Below are 24,168 nucleotides of genomic sequence, written 5' to 3' on the forward strand. Positions count from 1 at the left end.
GCCAGCGTGAGGTTCGCAGTACGGAGCCTGTGCCCAGGTCTGTCCTTGCCGTGGGGCTGGCTGTGCAGGGTCCTCACAGGCAGGCGGGAGGTTGACCACACAGCCTGGAGGGGTCACAGCGGCGAATGTGCTGGTCCCAAGGGCTGGCCCTTGGGTCCCCACTCCCCTTGCCTGGGTGGCCAGGAGGCTCCCTGTGGTCCTGCTGCAGGCTCCTGGCTCGGGGAGAACCGCTGCACGGCGTCCGGACCACCTGTGTCCGCACATCTCAACGCGGTGCTGACACGCATGGTGGCGACTGTCCCTGGGGGGGGGGGGTGCCCCCGCTCCTCCCACCGTCGGCTTCTCTTCCCCCTTCTCTTGAATGTCGTGACATTGCTGCAGAAAGAGCGTGTGGCCAGGACTGCCATGCTGCATTTGGCCCGCCGTCCAGAAGGCCATTTCCTTGTCTTTGTGTTCTGGGTTTTCAGCTCCGGAGCAGGTGACAGGGGAGCTGACGACGAGGGAGCTGACGGTTACGCGGCTCGCACCAAGTCAGCTGACCTTTCTGACCACAGGAATAGGCTTTATTTTTATTGCCGACTCTCCTTCAAGGAGGAGGAAACTGAGGATCCGGACAGTTTAAGTATCAACAGGGAGTGGGCAGCCAGCCAGGGCTCGAGTCCAGCGCCTGGGACGCCAGGTCCTGGCCCTTCAAGCGGCATCAGGCTGAGCAAGGCCGTCTTGGGAGTCCCGGAGTCCACCTGGCTGGGACCCGGGTGTCTGCAGAGAGGCACCAGCCGACGGGGCTGCCTCCCAGCCTGTGGATTTCCGGGGGCTCCACACGGGGTGAAGAGGCCTCCGTACTCTGATTGGTCTCCTGTCTGCTGCTTAGCTGTGTGGATGGTGCGCGTCCCGTCCGCTTTGATTTACCTGTTTTCCGCCATCCCAGGCCCTGGCCCAGTGGCCGGGCTGCAGCCCCCACGTGCTCTGTGCCTGCCACAGAACCTGCAGACTGGCCATGTGCTTTGCTTTCCTCTTGCGAAGAACAGAAACGTGTGTGTGTCCCAGAGAAACCATCTGCAAACAGCTGTTTGGGGCCCAGGAATGCCTAGCAGCCGAGATGCACACAGAGGTAGTGGTGGAAGAGTGTGCAGGCCGAGACGGTGTTTCTAAATGCAGAAGCACCAGCCTCCCTCCTGTGCGGACCCAGCATGGTCCACCAGGCACAGCGTGTACCGCGGGGAGAGCAGGGCCCCATCCCCGTGACCCAGGCACTGCTCCGGGCTGCAGGCCAGGGCCTCCCCAGTGAACCGAGGGCCTAAGGGGACGTGGGGCCAGTTCGTCGCTTGGGCGAGGAGGTTCCAGCAGGAGACTCTCGAACTTACCATCGACTTTCCCGGGGGTGCTGGGGCCACACAGGGAGCCACGCACTGGAGACCACTAACCGACCATTGACCTTCAGGCCTCCTTCATGATCCATGTCCCACCGGGGGCTTGGCTCCCAGAAGCCAGCCTGCTGGGGGGCCCATCTTCCTGCGTGAACACTGCTGTCCTGAGCCTAGAAGGGAACCAGGGGGGCTGTGGTCGGCAGCTGACACCCTGCTGGCATTGAACACATTGGACCCCAGAGGCCTGAGGGTGGGCACCAGGCTGTGTGAACAGCAGGTGAGGCTCTGAAAAGAGATGGTCCTGAGAACGATTCGCTGATCACATGAGAACCTGTGGTCTTGTCCTGTGCGGCGCTCACTGTGCTGGGTGCCCGGCACGCTGCAGGAACAGCTCCAGGGGTCACAGACCTGGACACAGACCCAGGCAAGGCCATACAAGGTGGGAGGGCAGGAAAAAGGAGTCTAGGCTGCCAAACAACCTTGAAGAAGACCTTTGAGCTGGGTCTTGCAGGGTGAATAGGAGTTCTCCCTGAGGGCAGGAAGAGTTCTAGGCACATGCCCTACAGCCTAAGGCTTAGGGAAATAAAAAGATTTTGAGGGCCAGTGAGTGAGCAGTCAGGAGTTTCAAGGATTTGTCATTCTGCTGGTAAATAATGCGTGTTTTCTCTCCACCGGTACCCTGACCCAGGCCCCAAAGGCAAACTGATTGCCCAATAGCCAGTGACTGGGTGTGGAGCCAGCAGAGGCCTGGGCCTGACCAGAGGTGAACAAGGACCCCTTTGTGTCCACACTCAGCTTGGGCCAGTGTCCAAGCCCGCTTCCCACCCTCGTTCTGACCGGCTTCCAGGAGTTCCAGCATCCTCCCCCGTGGGGAGCCGGGCCACCATCCTTGGTCAGACTTGACCCACTGAGCCCCACGTCCCTGCTGCCTCTGCTGCTGCTGAGCTGAGCCTTCCTAAGTCCCGGCGACGAGTTCGTCCTGCCCCTGCAACCCCACCGGCCTGGCGCAGAGTCCACACGCACCCCTCGGTGCCTGCGGCAGGCCTTCGGACAGGAGGAGGACCGTCCAGCCTGGCAGGGAGCTTGACTTCTAGTGAGGTGTCAGTAGACACGTGGCAGTTCAGAGGGACACCCGTGGTGAGGGCTCCAGCTGCGCAACCCAGCCTACCGGCTGGTGCTTACAAATTCCACCCCCAGGAACTGGGAAAGCGCCCACTCCACGCGGGCTCTGCTCCTGGCCACGAGTCAGGAGGTGGCAAGGACGCTGAGGTCTGAACGGCGGGAACCAGACCAGTCTAGGGCAGAACATTCCAGCAATGGTCCGCCTGTGGTCCCGTCTGAGGCCGGGGAAGGGCAGGGTGGGCTGAGGACCCAGAACAGGCCGGCTCCGCTGCCCTCCCTGTGACAGGAGCCAAGGGCGGCTTCACCCAGCGGACGGGCCTGGCGCTCCGCGGGGCGCCCTCAGGAAAGCAAGGTCTTAGGGCTGTCGGCTCATTTCCTGTGGGGCTCCCTGCACGCCTGACGACACGGGGGAGGCAGCAAGTGGCAGCCTCCTCGGCCAGGCCAGGATGGGGCAGATCTTGTCGTGTGGGCTTCAACGGATGAGACAGCGTCGGCCAAGAGAGGCTCTGGGGAAGGACGATTCCGGGTGGTGGACCCCAGGGTGTGTGTGGGAGCCCGCGGATGGCTGTGGCAGGACTTCAGGGGAACGTGCAGGGATGCGGCCGCGCTGCCGTCGAGGTGCTTCTGAGGGAGGCGCAGGCCAGTGTGGGCCATGGGCGGGAGGCGCGGGTGTGGACGACGTCCCTGTGAGTACAGGGCAGGCCAGGTCCAGGGTGCTGATGGTGGGGAGGGACGGAGGGCAGGGGTCCCAGGCAACCTAGCACTGCTGGATGCATTGGATTTGATCAGCTTGAGAGGAGACAACGGGAGAAGCAGCCTTGGGGGCCGAAGGGGGCTCCCTTGATCCGCAGGGGGCTGTGGCCAGGAGCACCATCTGGGGCCTTGGAGAAGGGCCTTCTCCCTCGGCAGCCCCTGCTGCGCTCCCCCGTGGTCTACTGCAAGCCTTTCCCCCGGGGTCCTGGTGTCCCCACACACAGCTTTGGAGGACACAGGGCCCTGCTCTGCCCTCGGCCAGCTGAGCCTACCGGAAAGACTGGAGAGCGTGACTCATCTTCCAAGAGGGCCATACGCCCCTGGGAGCTGGCTCAGACGAGCACGTGATGACGACTGTCTCAGCACCGCGTCCACGGAGGGGGACCCAGAGTCTCAGCACAGGGATGGCCGCCCACGGCCACACAACCGCATGACGCTACGCCGTGGCCCCAGGGACTGTGGCTCCGTGGCTGTGTGTGTGGCCCCATGTGGCCGGCACGGGCACGCATGCCGGCTAACGCTCTCCGTGGTCCCAAAGTGGCCAGGCCTCCCTAGCAGCTGAGGTCAGTCCAGCTTCCCAAGCACCCCGTTGATCTACCGTCAGCCAAGACTGCCCTCAGAAGTTAACCGTCCTCTCCTGCTCTCACTTGGCAGCTGGGAATTCCTCTGCTTAACAAAATAAAAAGGACAGGAAATGATTAACAATTCCAGGGCAGTTGCAGAGAGCTGGCAAGCAGACAGGTCAGTGGAGAGGACGTCATAAACCCTGCAGGGAGCGTGGCTCCGTACCCGGACCTGCTCTGCGCCCGTGGTTCTGACAGGGGGCTGAAGTCAGTGCGCGGAGCGACCAGGCCGGACCTGTCACCCCCTCCAGGCCAGCCGCCCGCCTCACTGTGGCACCTGTGTCCCTGGGGGCCGCTGGCAAAGATCAGCCCCTTGGTTTAAAGGCAAGTCATGGTTTCCAAAAGTGTTCTCCCAAACAGCAGTATCGAGGGTGTCTTCTTGTGTTTTTCTCTGGTTATCATGGTCTTGGGGGTGCCTGCCAGCGTGCGGGCCGGCATTCCAATTGTCTTGAAAGAGAGGGACGATTACAAGGAGGGAAGGAGAAGGTGATTCTCGTTTTCCTTGTGCTGCAGAGGGAAGTGGAAGTCAGGGACTTCTCAAAAGTCTGGCTGTTTCTTACACGCCAAGAGGGAATTTTGCAGACTTCAGGTCGTGTTTGCAAGCGTGGAGGATGAGTGGGAATGCCCCACCCCCCGGATGTGTTTGTGTCTCAGAGCAGTCCCGTTGGTGCTGGACAGTCATTCCGCGGCTCAGCGGATGGGGAGCGTGGTAAAATCTCAGCTCGCTACCACCTGTTAGAGAACGACGACCCCAGGGCCTTAAAAGCACAAAGACGCTCACGCCTGTGTTTCCAGGGCTGCTGGACAAGAGGCACCGTCTCCGTCTAGTGTCGCCCCTCGCTCGTCCGCACGGATGCTGGGGGAGCTGGCAGGACGGTGCTTAAAACACAGCAGATCTTAAACGAATTGTTTTCCCCCTTTACTTTTGAAATCCAGTCTAAGTCATTGCAAGTATTTTTAAATGGAAATAACTTCGCTTTTTATCTTAAAGGTCTCTTTATTGATTTGAGAGAGAGCGCTGACGCACATGCGAGTACCAGGGGGAGGGGCAGGTAGAGAGAATCCCAAGCAGACTCCCTGCTGAGCACGGAGCCCCACACGGGCCTCGATCCCACGACCCTGAGATCACAAGCTGAGCTGAAAGCAAGAGTTTGAGCCACCCAGGAGCCCCACTTCGAAACACTTTTAAATTGGTTTTCGCTGAGTTGGCCATAAGAGGGTTAATTCTGGCACCCAAGCAGATCAACGCATGCCTTCTGTCCTGTGCGGCTCACCCTGAAGAGACCTGTGGGCAGGGCAGGCGCCGGGGGCCTGGAGGCTCCCCGTGGTCACCTGCGTGGCGGCAAGGCACCTGCGGTGAACCAAGGGCCGAGGCTCGCGGTGTGGCCTCCGGAAGCACGTGCAGGTCTGTGCTTCACTGACACAATGCCAGGAGGGGCAGCCGTGCGCCAGCCGTGGTCGTCGTGAGGCCTGTGGCCATCAGAGAAATTTTGCCAAAAACAGAAATCAGGTTGGTAGGAAGCCCCGCCCTGGGCCCTGTCTCGGCTTGGTGCCTCCTGCCCAGTGGCTGCTGGAGAGGAGGGTTCAGCAGCCAAGCTCAGACGCCGAGAGTGTCTGCCGGAGGCCGCTCTACAGGGGCTCAGGAGTCTGTGGCTCTCCAAGGTGGCCCCTGGGGCCAGCGCCGTGGCTCAGTGCGGCAACACCAGGGCAGGTCTGTGTCCCCGGGCTGCAGGCCCCCTCCCCTGTCCTGCACAGCTGAAGTGCCGGCATTGTGGTGGCTGTGAGACAGTGGCAGGGACAGCGTTCACGGAGGCTGCACACGGCCGGCTCTCAGCGGCGGGCAATGGTTTCCAAAGCTGGTGTGAGTCACGGAAATGACCACGTCCCACAGAGAAGCAGCAGGCACCGGCCACCACTTGCCAGAGCCAAGGCCTTCCCCAGAGCTGCGCCCCCAGGACCGGCTTTGACCCCTCTGGATAGCACCCCAACTCAGGCAGTGTGGCTGAGGCATGGTCAGGGCCTGCCCAGCCATCGCGACAGGTTCAGGTCCTGTGAACCCACGGGCCCTCCCTCGGCCACCTTGTCCTTGAACGGGGCACTCGGCCGGTTATCTCATGGACAGACAGGACCAGAGCCGGTGACTGAGCCCTGCTCCCACTGCACCCGGGGTGTCCTCCCTTCCAGGCCCCACAGAGGCCAGTGCACTGGCCCGTCTTCACGACGGGACTACAAGTGCTTGTAACCTTCACACCCCCAAATTCTTGTGAACAGGCTGCTTCCGGGGCTAAGGGCACGTGAGGGTGTCTTCTGCTCGGCGCACTTATGCAGGTCTCCCAGCCCCACGACGAGTCTACCGGGGCCTCCCCCTTCTTCCAGGGCTTTCTGTTGCCCTCAGTCTCCAGGTTTCCCTGGCGTGCAGGTGCCGCAGGTGTGGTGAGCACGGATGGGCCCAGCGGGCACTGACTGGGGTGCTGGCCGCGCCCCCTCTCTCGACACAAGGCCCCAGAACTTGCTGGAGCTCAGACAGCACGGGTCACATCCAGAGGGTCTGAATATGGCGAGCATGTTTTACCAAACAGACCCCCCCCCCACATGGGGCCAAGATTAGCAGGAAATGCTCCGTGGGCCTCAGGGCCGAAAGGTCACGCTGAAGTAGCTGCCAGGGAGAGGCCCCCTCTCCCCTTCTAGAACATCCGCCAGCCGAAAACCCGATATTAAACAGCTTAATATATCTCTTTAATGACAAGGTGGTGGTTTTCTGCTGTGTGAGTGACGGGAAAATTATCCAGGAGAGAAAGGCTAATTTTTGCTTCTGTGCTTTCATTTGGTGAGTCAGGGATCTGCTGTGTGTTCAGGAGGAAGAGGGAGGCACTCACCTTATCTGGTGTCTGGTGTCCCTGAGGTTATCCCTGGACGTGAGAACCAGGGTCCCCGGGGTATCGGACCCCAGTCCCGGGAGCCTGGATTAGCTGGCTGGGCCCTGAATGCAGCCTCGTGGGTCCTTGTGAGAGGGAAGCGGAGGAACCAGAGACGGTGATGGGACCACCCCGATGAAGCTACTTACGTGGTCAGGTGACGGGCTGAGTCTGTTCTTTAGAAGAGACGGTCAAGGGCAGAGAGTTCCAGGGACAACAGTGACGTGCAAAGGGCCTGGGGCACCAACACACAGGCTCCATCGAGTTCTGCCTGTTGAGGGCACAATGGACAGATTGTGAGCAGTGGGATTTGGGTGGCCGCGAGGGGGGCGCGTAGTGATAATGAGGCCCGTGGGAGTGCAGTGGGGTGCCCTCAGGATGGGCGTGCCACAAGCAGCCTTGTTCATGGTGATCGGGTGGGAGACACCGCTGGGTGGGTGTTACGGACATTACAGACATGCCCTGGATGGATCCCCTCAGGCAGAAGGTCCCGGGGGCCGGGCGGTCACCCAGGCAGCCACCGTCCATCCTCAGCTGGTGAGGCTGTTGGTGGAGAGCCCCGATGAGCAGGGGGCCCGGCACGTGGGAGCCCCGGCAGCCTGCCGTGGGGCCAGCAAGGACACGCGTGCTTCCGGCCGAGCGGTGCATGCTGGGACATCTGCAGACGGGCTTCGTGGCAGCTCTTCCCCAGTGTTCTGTCCTCTCTGCTTCTGTGCTGCAGGGTTTGGCTGACGGCGCTTTTCCCTGATACACGGAAGGTTTGGTGCGGCCCTCCTCTCTTTGGGCCTCAGTTTCCCGTCTGCGCTCAGGGATCTCAGGGGGCCCTTAGCTCTGACGAGGATGCCCGAAACAGCTGTGTGACAGCTGTCTGTGCCCCGAGCGGTCACATGGGTGACCCTCCCACAGAGTCTGACTTGACAGTTTGCTCTGCGTGCGAATGGCCTCGGCCCCCATGCCTGCCGTGGGGCGCCCACTGACCGGGCGGGCGTTTGGCTCCCCCACGTGGGACTGCATGCCTGCTTCCCTCTCCGTAAGCCCAGCGGCAAGGCGGTGGCGATAGCAGCAGGGGGAAGGACAACAGGTCCTTGCTGCTCCCAGAGGCATCACCCCTGAGCTGCCGCACCGGCCACACTGCTCAGAGGGAGCTGTGGGCACACCTGTCCCCGGCCAGCCTGCAGAGGGTGGGGGTCAGAGCAGGCTGACCCTTCTCCTCCAGCTGCTTTCCTCAGGTGTCAGTGGGGAGAACGGGGCCCAGCCCACTCCCCAGCCAGCCCCCCACGTCAGTGCCCTTCTGGGGCACCGTGGGGCTGAAGCAGGAACGTGGCCCCGAGCACAGGGCCCTGAATCAGGCCCTCTGCTGGCTGTGATCTGGCTGTGGACGGGGACACTGCACAGGCCGCCAGGAAGGTGCAGGGAGTGAATCCGCATACACTGCCTAGCTCATAGTAAGAGCTGCATACTGTTGGCTTCTCATCCCCGGCTTGGCTCAATAAAAAGCTGCCAATTTCCTCTATTTTTAACCAAGCACAAGTTTTCTGTTTTCCCACAAGTTAAAGAACATTGAGATGTTAATAGTGACAGTGGGAACTGGGCGGGGGTGGGGGGCCTACTTGTGAAGGAGGAAGGGAGGAATCCCACTGTGTTGAGGGCCAGCTCACAGTTGTTGGGAGCCAGGACTTTCCTGGGGACTCAGGACTGTTCCTGCAGCCGCACCTCTAGGCCTGCACACAGCCTCCCCGAGTCCCCAAGGGAGCCCGGCAGCGGACCCAGCTCCGGGCCCTGGGGCAGCCCTAGGACCCAGAGCTGGAGCCATGTCTGCCCCCGGGCGTCCCTGCAGAAAGAGCCCAGCACCTGCCATTTCTAGCTGCGTGATTCTGCACGCGCCTTTTCTCCTTTGCTGACCTCAGAATTCCTTGTTAAAACAGGGACAAGGATCAGAGCCTGGGGGGACTCACGTGGTCCTTACTGGATTCTGTGTCTCTTTGGCTTCCGTGAAAACAGAGGCACCTTCTTCTCAGAATGTTCCGAGTCAGTTCTTCAAAGTCCAATACACGTAGAGTGATGGCGTGGCCAGATCTGAGGAAATAGCCCAGATTTCATAACTGTTCCCAGGTTGCTAAATCACCACGTCCTCCCTGCTGCTTTGGGGTTGCCAAAGGGTCTGTATTCGTTCCCTGTGCCTCTGCGGCAGATTGCCCCAAATTTAGTGGCTTCAAGCAACACAAATGTGTTCTCCTGCAGTATTGGAGGTCAGAAATCTAAAAGGGATCTGCAGGCTGTGTTCCTTCTGGAGGCTCCGGGAGACCATGTGTCTCCTCGCAGAGGAAGGCAGGCAGCCTCTACAAGCTGGAGGAGGTGAGGAAGCAGATTCTCTCCCGGAGCCTCTCTCTTCAAAGCCGAGCTCAGCCGTTAGAGGACCCTTGGGATGACGTTAACCCCACCCCAGACGATACAGGGAATTTCCCCATCCCAAGATTCCTGACTTAACCACACCTGCAAAGCTCCTTTTGCCCTTTAAGGAAATTCAGACCATAGATTTCCTGGGAGAGTTCAACGTGGTAGTCACTCTCACTTAAGTATAAAAATGCGCCATCAGCTCCCATCGTGCTTCCTCCTGAGCCAAGGGAAGTCGCTCTAAAGGAGGGAGTCTGGGTGTGGTCAGGTCTGGAGAGGAGGGAGACAGGGAGGGTGGCAGTGTGGGAGGCCTCCAGACCGGTCCTGAGCAGCCCCTTGCCTGGGTTAGCAGGCCTGGGCTTGAGGGTGTTGGGGTGCTCCGCATACCCCTGGGGGCTGCCCTCCACTGCCTGCTTTCTCGTGGCCTGTGGGGCCCAGTGCGGTTGTCTGGCCAGGCGGAGCTGTGTGGTTCTGGGGCCTTCCTAGACAGCAGGACCAAAACCTTCCCGGATCCAGGCCTCCTGAACTCTCCAGGTCTGCCCGTCTTCCCGCTCTGACCCTTGGTCGCGGCTGCCAAGGCCTTTCCCTGAAACCGTGTTCTTGGCTGTGGTTTGTGCCTGATTCCTCAGCTGCTGTTTTCTGAGGAAAGTGAGCGTACACTTTTCCATTTCCCCGCTGCTCAGGCCTGCCCGAGGCCAGGTGGGGCTCTGACCTCACAGGCCGTCCGGGTGGGGCTCCCAGACTCTGACTGCTCCCTGTGTGGGGGCAGTGACCCCCGGGGGGGGTGGCCAGACTCGGAGGCTCCTCCTGTCCCTGTGCCCCTTGGAGGGGCTGCCGCCCGTCCCCTGGCCCTCTCAGTCCGCAGGAGAGGACCTCCTCTTGCTGGCACTATGCTCCCAGGTACACGGTGTTCTAGGAAACACGCGTCCCCAGCTGCCCGGTGTCCCCGCCCCTCGTCACGGCAGGCACAAGCTCTGGGTGCCGAGCCAACCCCAGACTGTCTGATAGCATCTTCTTTCCCCATTTCCATGCCCCGCACCCCAGGAAGAAGCCCCAGAGCCCCGGGCAGGCCACGCCCTTCACCTGCCCTTCGCAGCTGGGCCCAGCTTCCTCCAGGACACCTGAAGGAAGGACAGGCTGCCAGGTGACTGGGTTCAACTGAGTCCAGTCTCCTGCCGGGTGCAGTGAGCTCAGTACTATTCCAAAGTGTTTTCCCCAAACGGCTGGTTCAGCAGCAGCACCTTCTGCTCTCCAGCGCCGCCCAGGATGTGGCAGGAAGCGGGCCGACTGCCCCCCCCCCAGGGCACCACGTCCCATCTCCTCCCAGTCCCCCCCCCCCCGCGCTGTCTCCTGCTCTGCAGCCCAGCCCTGATGAGGGCCCACATACCCCTGCAGTGAACACACCCAGCTCTCGGACCCCGAGATTGGCTGGTAAGCACATCCTGCAGGGTTAAGCTGGTGGTTCGTGTCCTCTCACCAGACCCTGCAGGTGGGTGACCGGCCGGGTGGACCCTGTGCTTCTCCTCCGTCCCTGGTGGTGCACGGCTGTCGGTTCCCACGGCCCTTGCTGATTTGGGCACAGACCTACAGCAGTGAGACCAGCAGGAAGCCAGCCTCGTCCTTCCTGAGCACCCTTACCACTTAGTCCTGGGCCTCTTGTGGCCGTTCTTTCTACTGCAGGCTCCCACTCGTGTGTGTGAGTCCTGACCACCCTGAGGACGGGAGCCGGGGTCAGCCAGCCAAACCCAGAGCACAGAACGATCCCCATTCCACAGCTGGGGAGCTGAGGGTCCAGAGGTCTGGCACACTCACTCAGCCCTCCCCGCCGGCCTTGGGGAGCCAGGGCTGCACGATGCTGACCTCGGCACCCCCACTCCCACCCACAGGTGCTCTGTCTAAAACAAATCAGTGGGGAGACCCACACTGGAGCCTGCCTTCCCACCCACGTGCCCCCCTCCCCGAGTTCCCAGCTCCACCCTTATCAGGACAGGTTAAGCAGGGCCCCTACCCCCAGTTGCTCACAGCCTATGAAACCACTCACAGGCACGTCCCACATCTGGAGGCGTGCCCAGAGAACACAGAGGCCCCACGAGCACGTCGAGCCTCTCGGGAGTGGAGACAGTCACTGAGCACACAGACAAAACGTGCTTCATCGCCACTTCTCTGCACTTCCGGGGCCGTTCTGGGGAGGGGCATTTGGAAACTAAGACAGCCAAGCAGAAGGCGTGTATATGGCCTTGGGGTGGGGGAAAGAGCTGCCTCTTTGTGTGAACAGCTTGGGGACAGAGTCACTGGAAAGCCCTGAGGTGGGACATGTGAAGGAAGCAGGAACTGTTTTGGAACCTGGTCACAGAGCCTCCGGCAAGTGGCTTGGCTCTTCCCAGAGTCGCAGGGCTCAGAGCCACCTGCTTTCCAGGTGTGTGACCTGATTAGAGGGTGGGCTGGAGCGAGGGAGAAGGGAATGAAAGCCAAAGAGTTGGCAAATAGAAATGCTGAGTAGGTAGCCTCACAGAGGAAGCGACTGCACGCGGTGATAATGGTGGTGATGGTGGTGACGGTGATGATGATGATGGTAGAAATTGAAGAAATGAGAGTGGGAAGAGCTCAAGGCTGCAGACCGATTTGTGCCCACTCCCTGTCCTTCCTCCATCAGTTCATTTGTTTATTGCACACCTGTTCTAAAGCAGACCCTTGGCTCAGCCCAGACTCCTGCCCCAGGCCCTGCACACAGTGGTCTAACATAGCAGTGCCAAGTTCCTCAACAGAAGGCTCGTGCCAGGAAGGCCTGCCAGGCTACCAGGCCTTGGGGGCTGAGGCCAATCTTGGGAAGGATGGAGGAAGCAAGCCCAGCTGGAGAGCCCAGCACTGGCGAAGATGCAGAGGTGGGAAAGTCCTGGGTGCTGGGTCTGGGAGAGGTCTGGTGACGCTGGGGGCAGCAGGGGTGAGGAGAGAGGACTCCTGCAGAGCTGAAGAGGGGGCCAGGAGGTCTCTGGTGGCAATTGTCCTGGGTTGGGGGTGGGCACCAAGGAGATGGGGTGATGAGGGGTATGTTTGGGGTGAGCCTGGCCAGCACCCTGTGACCATCTGCTTCACCCACCCTGGGCCGCTTCCTCTGTTTCCCTCCTGCCTGGAGTCATGTTTGCTGTGGCGTCAGGAGAAGTGTTGTGAAGGAGTTTGCCTCTGAGCGGGAGCTGGAAATGGCTTGCATTGTAGGCTTCAACCAGCAGCTCTGAAAAGTGCAGAGTGTGATAATGTGCTCTGAACAAAATGGGTTCTGTAGTCAGTATAGTGCAAAGAAACAGTAGCTGCAGGCCTTGTCAAGGCCTTTACGGTGCTACCGTGCACTGTTGAGACCGCAGGGGGTGCTCCAGAATGCATGTTACCCAAACTCCAACCTCTAGGAGGACTCCTTGTGTGCTACAAGTCCCTGGGCAAGTGGGACACGCATTTGGGAATGCCGGCTTAGCCGTTGGGAGACACGAGGGGAAGCCGTTCCAGGAAGATGGGACAGTGTGAGCAAAGGCCGCAGGGTGGAGCACTGGGACACAAGCAGGAAATAGCAGAGAGCGCTCACCTGAGCTCAGGAGAAGGGAAGGGGGCAGAGGAGGCAGACTGTGCAGCCCTAACCGGCCAGTGCCCTGATGGAACGCTGGAGAATGGATCACCCCCCGTGGGCTTCAGACGCGGGTCCCACAGGTGTCCCGAAGAAAGCCTCCCAGACTCCCTCGCATCCTCACCGGGGGACGCCGTCTGGGCAGGTGGGCTGCTGGATGGCTGAGAGCAGGCTGAGGGACGGTGGGAGCAGCCGGAACCCGGCCCCCGGCTCCCGCCGCAGGGAGGTCACCTCGCTCTGTGCAGGTGGGTCCCGCGCTGCTGCCGTCATCCACACGCTGCCTGGCCCCGGGGAGGGGCCGCGTTTTTCCGCCCGGCTTCCTGGAGAGCCTGTGTTGGGCTGTGGTATGGACCCGGCTGGCAGTGGGCTGACGGGCGTCACAGCCGCTCCCTCGTGAGGGGAGAGCCTCCTTGGGAGAGGCTGCCGTCCGTGGTGCGAGTACCTCCCCACTGGCTGGGTTCGAGCCGTCAGCCAGAGGTCGCCGACGGCGGCGTTGGGCACGCGCATCACCCCGCACGCTGTTCGCACCTGCAGATGCGAGAGAGGTCAGCCACCGCGGGAGCAAGCAGTGGGGTGTCATCAACTAAGCGGGAAGCGATGAGGCTTCTCAAATGTAAGTCAGGTCGTTGCGTGTTTGCACAAGCTCATCTTCAAGGGGGACTTTAACGACCGGCTCACGGACTCTTGGAAGTTTGGCAGCCCGATTCTGCAGCCGGTGCGAGCCACCCGCGCCCTTTCCCCGGAGGGTCCAGACGGTGATAAACCCTCTGTTTCATCCCGTTTTCTCTAGGCAAACGAGGGAGCAGGAGACACCGCCTGACTTCTTTTATTTCTCGGACTACGAGAGGCACAACGCAGAGATCGCTGCCTTCCACCTGGACAGGTGAGCCCGCACCCTGCACGCCGGGCCTGAGCGCCGCAAGCGGGCGAGCCCTCCCCCAGCACCCTGCCGGGGGGGGGGGGCTGTCGTGGGCCCCATTGTGGAGAGGAGGAGAAACTGAGGCACGGTGCGCCCACAGCGCCTGCTGGTAACCGTTCCTCTGCAGCACAGAGGTGGTGTCATTATGGTGATGCCCAGAGCCGTGTGCCCTCCAGGGGCAGGGCCTGTCTCCAGGCTCAGTTCCCAGAGTCCAGGGGGTGGGGGACCCCGCCTCGGAACGCAGAGAGGGGTATTCATTCCACGCCAGCCTGGCGCGGGCCGGGGCACAGACGTTCAACCCTTTCCCTGTCACTTTCCCGCCAGGATCCTGGACTTCCGCCGGGTCCCCCCCGTGGCCGGCAGGATGGTCAACATGACCAAGGAGATCCGGGATGTGACGAGGGACAAGAAGTTGTGGAGGACCTTCTTCATCTCCCCAGGTAACCTGCACCCGGGAGGCCCCTCTCCAGGCTTCCCACACGCAGTCTCCGTGAGCCTGCTTACCTTTCCGAAATAGAAGGAAAAAACCGGAACGAATTCTCGCATAATCCAGCCCGCTGCTCAACCGCACGCGGGGTGCCCCCCCCATGTCGGGTGCGTTTGCATCGTAATTTTAAAGGGCTGCCAGAAATGGCCATGTTGTCGTCACTGACTCGATCCCCTGGTCTGGGCACACGGGGTTTTTTCCTACCATTGTTTATTTTAAAAGGCAAAATGAGTTCCTTTTTGGAAACTCCCAGCCTCTCTGGAGCGTCTCCTCCAGGTGGTCCGGCTGGAGGAAGCCCTGTGCTCTGCACTTTCCCGGATGAAGACACCACAGCGAGACCCTCACCTAGTGACAGGGACAGGGACAGGGCCGCGTCCCTGCCCTCAGCTCCGCAGCTGGAGCGGGACTGGAGCGGGGCCCCCGCTGGTCCTCGGGGGTCGGCACGGGGCCGCGTGTGCCCCGTGCTGTAGAGAAGGTGACGTTCATGCAGACCTTAGGACTTCATACCCTTAATCTCAAGTACACACATAACGGTAAGTCATACCCGACCGAGCCAGCTGCCCCAGGTGCTTTGCACTCTGGCGTCCGTCCGTCCGTCCGACAGTCCCTGTGAGTACCTCCCTTGAACCGGGCCTGTGCTGAGCTGCCACCGGCCTGAGCGTGGGGAACACCTTCTCCCTGCCAGGGATGTTGCCCCTTATATGTGGTTCTTGGAGGTGCTGGGGTTTCTAGCGATGCCAGAGAAGGGGGTACAGGGGTGCGCACGGACCCACCCTGGGGTAGAGGCCCTCCTCCTGGCGAGGGTGCAGGAGTGCCGGGGTCACACCACGTGCCCATGCACATACGACCCACAGAAGGCCCTCGATCGGCTGCGTCTGGAGACCCCCGGCACCCGGCTTCGGTGGTGGTTCAGGCCGCGTGTTTTCTTAACAGCATTCGCAGATTTGCGGGGCTCGAGCCCCACGACGTAATGAAGCTTTGTTTCTGTCGTCCGAGGCTCCACGCATCCCCGCAGGGCTCCCTTCGCAGAGCCCGGTCATAAAGGAAAGTGGGACAGCAGTCCCCCACGCGGCAGGAGGGATGTGCCAGCAGCGTGTCCAGCACGCGACCGGGAACCAAGGGGCAGGGTCTCTGGGGGCTTCTCGGTCGGCCCTGTCTAAGCCTACCCGCAGCTGCAGCTTGCACACCCCCACCGACGGGGAGCTCAGCGGCTCCTGTTTGCACAGCCAAGCTTCTGGAAAGATCCTTCTCCACGGCTAGAAACCTGCCCCCCCGACCTTGGGTTCCAGTGCTCTCAGCCGGAGCCCCCGAGACATCGAGCTCGTCCTCCCCCTCAGCCCGTCAGGGCCTCGGGATCTCTTGTCTTCTGCCTGGTGTCCCCAGCACCTGCATCGCCAGCGCCCCCGGCCCCCTCGGAGGCCAGGCTGGGCCACGCCCACAGGACCCGCAGGCTGCGTGGCCGCTGCTTCTGCCGGTCCTGTTGCAGCCTTCCTGGCAGGGGTGGGCAGTGTTCAGAAATGAAGATAAGACGTGCCCGTGGCCCCTCGGCCACCACCCAGTGTATCAGTCGCCAGTGTCCTTCCATGTCAAGTGGACGCTCTCCGTGCCTGTCCTGGGCGAGTTGTGGGGCCGCTCGGCTGGATAACGTCCCCTCAGCCAGAAACGATCCCGTTCCCGTGTGGGCAGCCCCCAGACCCCTGGACGGGGCTGCTCCTGCCAGTGGGGCTGGCAGGGAGGTCCCACAGGGGGCACGGCGGGAAGGTTCTGGGCCACGCTACCACAGCCAGGCGACAGGTGAGTTACTGAGCACCTGCTGTATGCCGGCCCTGCTGCGTACCGGCTGTGGGTTCCGCATCTAACTCTGAGGCAGGAGTGTGGGGCACGTTGTTTCCTCGTCCCCATTTTTGAGTGGGTGCCCTGAGGTGTGATTGACACGCCGTGAACGGTTTCCAAGTGCAAAGTTCCAGGGGTTTTGAGGAGCAGAGAAACCGCGGCCTGCTCCGTCCTCCCCGGGCCCGTCCTGCCCTGTATGCGCCCGCCGACGCAGCCCGTCTTCTGTCTCGGAGCGTTACTTTGCTTTCCTACAGTTTTGCGCACGTGGGGGAGGCACACAGTGTGTGCTTTTGTCTGTCTGTCTGCTGTTGCTCAACGGCGCCGTTCTGAGGTCAGCCGCGTGGCGTGTGGGGTCCAGCCCGTTGCCTTTTACGTCAGAGTCCTGCAGCTCCGGATGGACCCACGGCGTTTGCTCATCCCGCCGTCTGTCGTTGGGCCCCGGACGGAGGCGACTTGGTAACTTGCCCAAAACGAAGGGGAGGAGCTGGAGCTTGAAGTGTCAAGAAAGACAAACAAATCAAGAAGTTTCTGTATTTTGCTTTCTTGCCGCAGAGGGGCCTCCCCTCAGGAGCCCACTTCTGGGTCTGGAGGTGCTCGCCAGGGCGCAGGCAGCCTGGCTGGGGCCCTCGGAGAAGGGGCCGTGCAGCCACAGCGTCCAGAACCCCATCACAGCGGGTGTGGGGGAAGGCTCGCGGATCCCTCATGAACAACAAACGAGTCCGTTACTGGTCTGAGCAGGTTAAGGCACACGGCTGTCCCACTTGGTGGTTTGGCGTTCCGTGCACCGGGTGCCCCGTGGTGATCGCCGTGATGCCTGCAGTTGGCACCATGACTGCCGGAATCTTCTGTCGCACCACTCCGACGGCTGGACCCCCGGTCCTGGTGCCTGGCGCCCGACGGCCTTCTCAGCTGTGCGTGCAGCTCTGACACGCAGCCCCGCTCTGTCTGCCGGATCTCCTCCCGAAAGCCCTACAAATGTGTGGGCTTCTCCAAAGCAACAGGGTGGCGGGAGCCCGCTTTGACCCCATTCTAGCAAACGAAGTCTGTTCAGACGCGTGTGCAGCCTTTTGGCCTTGCCTGCACTTCGAGAACCATCCAGGTGCAACGTTGCCACAGAGGCTGAGCTTTGCTCGAGAGCTGGCCACGTCGGAGGGGTTAGTCCACGGCGGACATCCTTTCCACCTCCAGAGGCCTGAGTGGTTCTGTCTGGCATCCGTTCTAAAAGGGGAAAGTCCCAGCAGCCGGTGGGGGAATTGGTGCCAGCCGGGAGCTGGAGGGAATGTGCAAGGTGCCGACGGCCCTCCTGCCCAGCCCAGCCGGGCGCCAGCGGCTAGAGGGAGGGCTGGTGCCCCGGGAGGCGGGCCGAGCTCAGGCAAGCTGCGGTCTGTGTGGCACAGGCAGGGCCCGGGCAGTACAGAGGATGGTGTCCGATGTGGAGCTCCCTTTCAGGAGAGCAGCTAAGCGCCCCTACCACACAGCGGTGCAGAGGCAGGCTGGGTCAGAACCGGCTGTGCTGGGCCCCACCGAAGTCCTTGCCCTGTTTTGGTAAAGTTCTGTGGGGACGTCTCATCCGTGCTGGACGGTGCACCCATCCTGGGGTTTCCACAAGGGGAGCCCACCTGCCTAAACACCTCCAGGACCAGATGCAGAACGTGAGCAGCTCCGGGGACCCCTCCTGCCCCCTCCCAGCCACTCGGCCCCCACCCACATCTTTAAACCGGCTCTTTTTCCTGCCCCATGGGCCAGGGTGGCTGGATGGGCCCAGGGACTCGCCCACACACTGTGGACACAGCGTCCCATTTAAATGCACATGGAGAGTGAGGGGAGTCCCAGGCTGGGCGTCTTCAGGCCACTCCTGAGTGACGGTGGTTCCCCAGCCTTCCAGCCCCACCAGACGGCCACCCACTCTTCAGAGCCATCCAGGGTGGACAAGGACCGCGAGCGTCCTGTTCTTTCGGACCCACCTTCCTGCCGGGCAGGTTCCTGAAAGGCTCCTGGTCTCGACCCTCAGGCCTCACAGAGTCCCGTGTCGCCAGCTCCACGGAGACCGGGCCCTTGCTTGGCCTGTCTTCCCCGGGTTCTCGGCTGTTGGAGGAGGTGGCCCGGGGTGCGGGGACGGCAGGTTTTGCAGCCGACTACCCCGACTGTCATCACTGAGACGGGACAGGGCTCCCGCCGACAGGATCAGAGGAAGATTTTCCTCCAGAAGGCGGAGCGCTGCCTCGGCCACGGCTGTTCTGTGCGTCGGTGGGCTGTGGATGCACCGTGTCAACACTCAGGCGAGATCACAGATGCATCCTCGCGGGATTGTCCTCCAGCGCTGGCTCTGGGCTCGCGAGGTCCCGGGGAGGAGGAGAGGCCGGTGATCCAGGCGGGGGCTCGCTGTGTGCGGGCAGCGCGGTGGGAGCCCCTGCGCCACCTTCCGTGTCCCCCAGATCATGAGACACGGAGACTCGGCGTGGTCAGGAGGGGAGACCCCTCATCTGGGGAACTGGCCATTTGCACAGGTGGGAAGGGGCTTGTGCGTGGTGCCTGCCGTTCTGACCGCCGTCCCCGACACACGCAGGCTCCGCAGGGCCTCCCCGCAAACACACGGAGTAACTGAACACGAGAACGTGAGCTCCATCGGGAAACACACAAGTGCCGTCGTGTCCCCGACCAGCAGGGAGGGCGGGCCGGGGCGTCTGGCAGCCAGTCAGCAAACGGGGCCGCAGGAGACGCACGCTCTGTGGGTGACCCGTGTTAGCTGGGATTTGAGTCACGTACCGCAAAACTTGCCATCTTTTTTGGCAACCCAACGACCAAGCCATTTTATTCTTCTTTAAGAAACATGCATATACGTGGTGGTTAAATCGAGTTATATTTGCCCTGCTTTATTTTTTTATGAAATGCATCGTCTGAAGTGTGCAATTCCGTGACCAGCCGCATCACCACCAGTTCCAGGACGTTCTCCTCACTCACGCTGAGAATGCCTTTTCCAGCCACTGAGCACGGCTCTAGAATTTCAGTCGATGCCAGTGTGAGATCCTAACGCCAGCTCCCAGCTGTGCGGCCACAGGCAGCTCAGCCCCCGCGCTGGGCCTCGGTGCTCTGTACCATGGGTGCAGCCACTTGTGAGATTCAGTGTGGGAAAGTGGGTGAGCCCGGCCCGTCGGACGGACGGTGTGGACGGGGGCCCGGCCCAGATGGACGGTGTGGACAGGGTCCCGGCCCAGACGGACGGTGTGGAAGGGGTCCTGGCCCATCGGATGGATGGTGTGGACGGGGGCCCGGCTTAGACGGATGGTGTGGACAGGGTCCTGGCCCATCGGACGGACGGTGTGGATGGGACCCGGCCCAGACGGACGGTGCGGACAAGGTCCCGGCCCATCGGATGGACGGTGCGGACGGGGTCCTGGTGCGGACGGGGTCCTGGCCCGGACAGATGGTGTAGATGGGGGCCGGCTCATCGGATGGACGGTGTGGATGGGGGCCCGGCCCAGACGTACGGTGTGGACGGGGGCCGGCCCATCGGACGGACGGTGTGGACGGGGGCCCGGCCCGGACGGACGGTGTGGACCGGGGGCCGGCCCATCGGATGGACGGTGTGGACGGGGTCCTGGCCATGGGACAGATGGTGTGGACGGGGGCTGGCCCATTGGACAGACGGTGTGGACGGCGGCCCGGCCCATCGGACGGTGCGGACGAGGGCCCGGCCCATCGGACGGTGCAGACAAGGGCCCGGCCCATCGGACGGACGGTGTGAACGGGGTCCCGGCCCAGACGGACGGTGTGGACGGGGCCGGCCCAGGACGGGCGTGTGGGGAGGGCTGGCATGGAGGGTGCTGCTCTCACTCACCAGCTGCCTGTCCCCCACCAGCCAACAACATCTGCTTCTACGGCGAGTGTTCCTACTACTGCTCCACGGAGCACGCCCTGTGCGGGAAGCCCGACCAGATAGAGGGCTCACTGGCGGCCTTCCTGCCGGACCTGTCCCTGGCCAAGAGGAAGACGTGGCGGAACCCCTGGCGGCGTTCGTACCACAAGCGCAAGAAGGCAGAGTGAGTGTGGGACGGGCACAGCGCATGTGGGGCCACATCCTCCTTCCATCACGGGGTCTGAGGGGCTTCTGCCCACTGTGCGTGGGGGCCTTAGGCCTGCCGACGGCCGCAGGGCGTAAGGAGTATCAGGGAGGGAGGCACGGCCGGCTCTGCCGGCCCCCAGCGTGGGCGAGACCACCCCTGCGTGAACAGATGGCCGCGAGGGCTTCCTAACTCTGAGAACCAGATGCGCCCCCCACAGGGCTGCTGGCCGGCCCGCTGCAGTCCAGAAGCGGCCTCTCGGGGTCAGAACTCCGCTCTCACTCCTTGCCCTTCTTGTCCCTCATGCAAAAGAGACAGCCGTGGAGGGGTCTTTGGGAGTTGGTGTTTCCTCACAGTGACCCTCCAGAAACCTGGCATCTGGGGCTCACGGCGGCCTCCAGACATGGCGTGATCCCCTCCCAGCCCATACTCCCGTTAACGCAGCCTCAGCCGGCAGCACTGTTCTGTGGTGACCCGTCTCTGCACCCCCGTCCTCGCCGCAGTAATCCTGCTGTGCTAAGCTGGTTCGGGCCTCCCTGTCCTCTCACACGGGCTCCCCTGCAGGTGGGAAGTGGACCCTGACTACTGCGAGGAGGTAAAGCAGACACCCCCCTATGACAGCAGCCACCGCGTCCTGGACATCATGGACATGACCATTTTTGACTTCCTCATGGGTACGTTGGCCGCGCTGGCCTGCACCGGGAGCTCCGCCCGCCTCTGACCCCGCTGCGGCCGAGCGCCTGCTCTGCTCTGTGGCTCTGGTGCAGGGTCAGGCATGGGGAACGGACACAGCCCTGAGTTCTCAGCTTGCCTCTCTCCACAGGGAACATGGACCGCCATCACTACGAGACTTTCGAGAAGTTCGGGAACGAGACGTTTATCATCCACTTAGACAATGGGAGAGGGTGAGCCGCGTTCTTGCTCTTCCAGGCCCGGGAGGACTGGGCTCCGGGGACGCTGTGTGTGATGCAGGGCACTGGCCCCCGGCCCCCAGCTCCCGTCGGCAGGAAGTCCCTAGAGTGTTCCCCTTCCTGGTCCTCAGGGCCCCCTGGGTGCTGGGTCCTGTTACGTCCTCGTGTTGCCCTGGGGAAACTGAGGCCCGGAGAGTCGGCTTGCCCGGAAGGGCAGGGCTGTGGGGCGCACTTTACCCCTCACGTGGTCACGTGGGACTGGCTAGCTGGGACAAGTAGCCCTCCCTGCCCCAGAAAGAGGGCCTGTGGACACTGCTGGCTGGGCCCTGGGCAGTCCCGGGCCACCTAGGAGAGCCGTGTGCCCGGTGTGCATGCAGGGACACGGGTGTGCATTCAGGGCCCGCCGTTCCTACGTGGTTAACGCCGCTGTGCTCAGATGCCCTGACGTACACCTGCATAGTTGATGTGCGGGGGCCACGGATTCCCAGCTGCAGAAGACAGCGCCGTGGCTGGATCCTGGCCGATCCACCCGGGTGCCTTCTCCACTCAGCCTGCCTCAGACCCGCACCCGTGAGCTTGTGCTCAGCACAGCAGCCAGGACACCGGGCTGTGTTCAGGGGCCTCCCTCGTCCCAGACCCTGCGTCTGGAGCTGGGGACAGCAGGGACCAGGCCACACTGCCAGGGCGCTGGGGACACGGTGCCGGGGCGCTGGGGACACACTGCCAGGGCGCTGGGGACACGGTGCCGGGGCGCTGGGGACACACTGCCAGGGCACTGGGGACACGGTGCCAGGGTTGGTGCCAGGGCTGCTGGGGACACAGTGCCAGGGTCAGTGCCAGGGCTGCTGGGGACACGGTGCCAGGGTCAGTGCCAGGGCTGCTGGGGACACGGAGCCAGGGCGCTGGGGACACACTGCCAGGGCGCTGGGGACACGGTACCAGGGGTGCTGGCGACACGGTGCCAGGGTGCTGGGGGGACACAGCCCGGGCGCGGAGGACAGCAGGGACCAGGCCACACTGCAGGGTTTGGGGAACACCCTGTGCAGTGGCCGTGGCCGTGGCGCTCCAGCAGGGCACACGCGGGGCGCTGCCCGCTGCAGGCTCGGGTCCCCCTTGTGCCGAGTTGCAGGCTCTCCCTGCCGCACGGCGCACCCTCAGCAATTCTGCGTTTCTTCGGCAGGTTTGGGAAATACTCCCATGACGAGCTGTCCATTCTGGTGCCTTTACAGCAATGCTGCAGGTATGGCCTCCCCACCCCCCCGGGAGCCCCAGCCCAGCCACAGATTGGGCAGAGTCCCCAGGCCCTGCCAGCCGTGACACAGAGGGGAAGGCGACCCCCAAGCCCCACTCCCACGGCACGGCAGCAAGCAGGCCCGCACGCGAGCCTGAGCAGTGCGAGCTCCGGCTCCACAGCCCCTCCTGGCACACAGCTCACGCCAGCCGTAACGGCTGGTCTTACAGGTGAAGACACTGAGGCTCAGACAGCCGTCCTGACGCCCCCAGCGCTCCGTGCCACTCGCTGCAACCCCCTGTGGGGCTTTAGGGTTGGGGCGGAGCCAGCTGCGCCCTCCCCGGGGCAGGTGTGTGGAGCTGAGCTGGGCTCTGTCTCCCGGACGCGTAGGCCGTCCCTCCCGCCCCGTGTCTGCTGGATGATCGGGTCCCCGCAGGCACCGCCAGGCCTCACACGGCCGCCTGCTCCGCCAGGCAGGACCCTCACCGTGGCGCCGAGAGGCAGGGGCCGGAGCAGGCTGGGCACCGGCCTGGGACCACCGCCCACTTAGAGCTGGCCACCCCTGTCCCCAGTTCCCGAGGCGGGGGCCTGAGCTCTCTGTCCCCGCAGGGTCAGGAAGTCCACCTACCTCCGGCTGCAGCTTCTGGCCAAGGAGGAGTACCGGCTGAGCCTGCTGATGGCCGAGTCCCTGCGCAAGGACCGGGTGGCCCCCATCCTGTACCAGCCGCACCTGGAGGCCCTGGACCGGCGGCTGCGTATCGTGCTGCAGGCCATCAGGGACTGCGTGGAGAAGGACGGGCCCCACAGCGTGGTGGAGGACGACCTGGGCCCCGAGCACAGAGTGCCCCCCAGCAGGTAGTGACCGAGAGCCGCCGGCCTGCCGTGGAGGAGGGACACGCGCGTCCACGCTGTGAATTCAGTGACTTCAGCCACACACGGGCCTCTTCTGGAGTCCGGGAACGGCGGGAACGGGAGGTCCTTCGGCAGTGGGTCCGACACGACTCGCTGTGTTCGTGTGCGAGCCCAGAGAAGGTTGGGGAGGGGGTGCTCGGAGCTCATGGACGAGGCGGCCTGGCGGCGGGGGCGACCCACCTTTTTTGTACGGAAAGGAAGCCTTTATTTACTATTTTGTATTTATACGTGGTGTCCATGTATATAAACAGAGAGGGACACCCATGCAGACCCCAGACCACCTACAAATGCGCGCACGGGGGCCGCGCCCCTGCGGCTGGACTCCCGCCACGTGCGCACACTCTGGACCTAACTTGGAACAGACTCCCATCTCTCCTCCCTCCTGGGGGCGCGGCAGCCACACGGCTGGCAGTCTCGGCTCGGGGCACCCGGGCTCCCGACGGCGTCTCGGCCGGTCGACAGACTCCCGGTTCCAGAGCAACGTCAGCGACCACGTCTTCCGTTTCTCAGAGCCGCCCAGCAGCACCCGGGGCTTCCCTGGCAGCCGAGGGTGCCGCCCGTCTTCTGACTTTGCTTTGACAGTTGCTGTAAATACGTCACACGGGCCCCTCCGAGGGCCTCGGCAGCAGGCTTCATTTTGCAGCATTTTTGTGGCATAGTTTGCAATGTGGTAAAAGTGCAATAAAACTAGAGCAAATGTATGTTGGGGTCCGTGTCCCCCACGTCCTGAGCTCCGCTGCCGCCCACCCACCCGCCACAGACGTGAGGCCTGGAGCTGGGCGTAGCCACGGCTCAGCTTTCGAGCTGCCACAGGCTGTCTGTGGCCGTGGCTGGGAAGCAGGAGGCAGGATGCAAGCCACCCACTGTCCCACTCCTGGTGTGGCAGGCGCCGACGGAGCTGGGTGGGGGTCCCCGAAGACAGGCCAGTCCCGGAGGGTAGCATCGCGTCTACACAGCCCTGGCACCAGTGGGCACACCGGGGCTGCCCAGTGGAGCTGGGACAAGTCCACCCTGCTGGCCGCGGGGC

The 24,168-nt window shown here is 62.8% G+C and overlaps 2 protein-coding genes across 2 annotated transcripts in view; both read left to right on the forward strand.

Annotated features, from left to right (window-relative positions):
- Nucleotides 1-23,842, forward strand: part of LOC103670053 (FAM20C golgi associated secretory pathway kinase) — a 45,889-nt gene extending 22,047 nt beyond the window's left edge. The window contains exons 4-10 of the mRNA XM_040634616.1: nt 13,578-13,670; nt 14,031-14,146; nt 19,886-20,066; nt 20,652-20,761; nt 20,911-20,992; nt 22,179-22,238; nt 22,839-23,842. Coding sequence (XP_040490550.1) covers nt 13,578-13,670; nt 14,031-14,146; nt 19,886-20,066; nt 20,652-20,761; nt 20,911-20,992; nt 22,179-22,238; nt 22,839-23,088 — 892 coding nt within the window. The 3' untranslated portion in view covers nt 23,089-23,842. The remainder of the gene's footprint in view (nt 1-13,577; nt 13,671-14,030; nt 14,147-19,885; nt 20,067-20,651; nt 20,762-20,910; nt 20,993-22,178; nt 22,239-22,838) is intronic.
- The window catches only part of LOC121103710, a 3,020-nt gene continuing 2,138 nt past the window's right edge, over nt 23,287-24,168 (forward strand). The window contains exons 1-2 of the mRNA XM_040634613.1: nt 23,287-23,328; nt 23,618-23,691. Coding sequence (XP_040490547.1) covers nt 23,287-23,328; nt 23,618-23,691 — 116 coding nt within the window. The remainder of the gene's footprint in view (nt 23,329-23,617; nt 23,692-24,168) is intronic.

This window comes from Ursus maritimus, unplaced genomic scaffold, assembly GCF_017311325.1.
Source record: "Ursus maritimus isolate PB19 unplaced genomic scaffold, ASM1731132v1 scaffold_2, whole genome shotgun sequence".
NCBI classification, from domain to species: domain Eukaryota; kingdom Metazoa; phylum Chordata; class Mammalia; order Carnivora; family Ursidae; genus Ursus; species Ursus maritimus.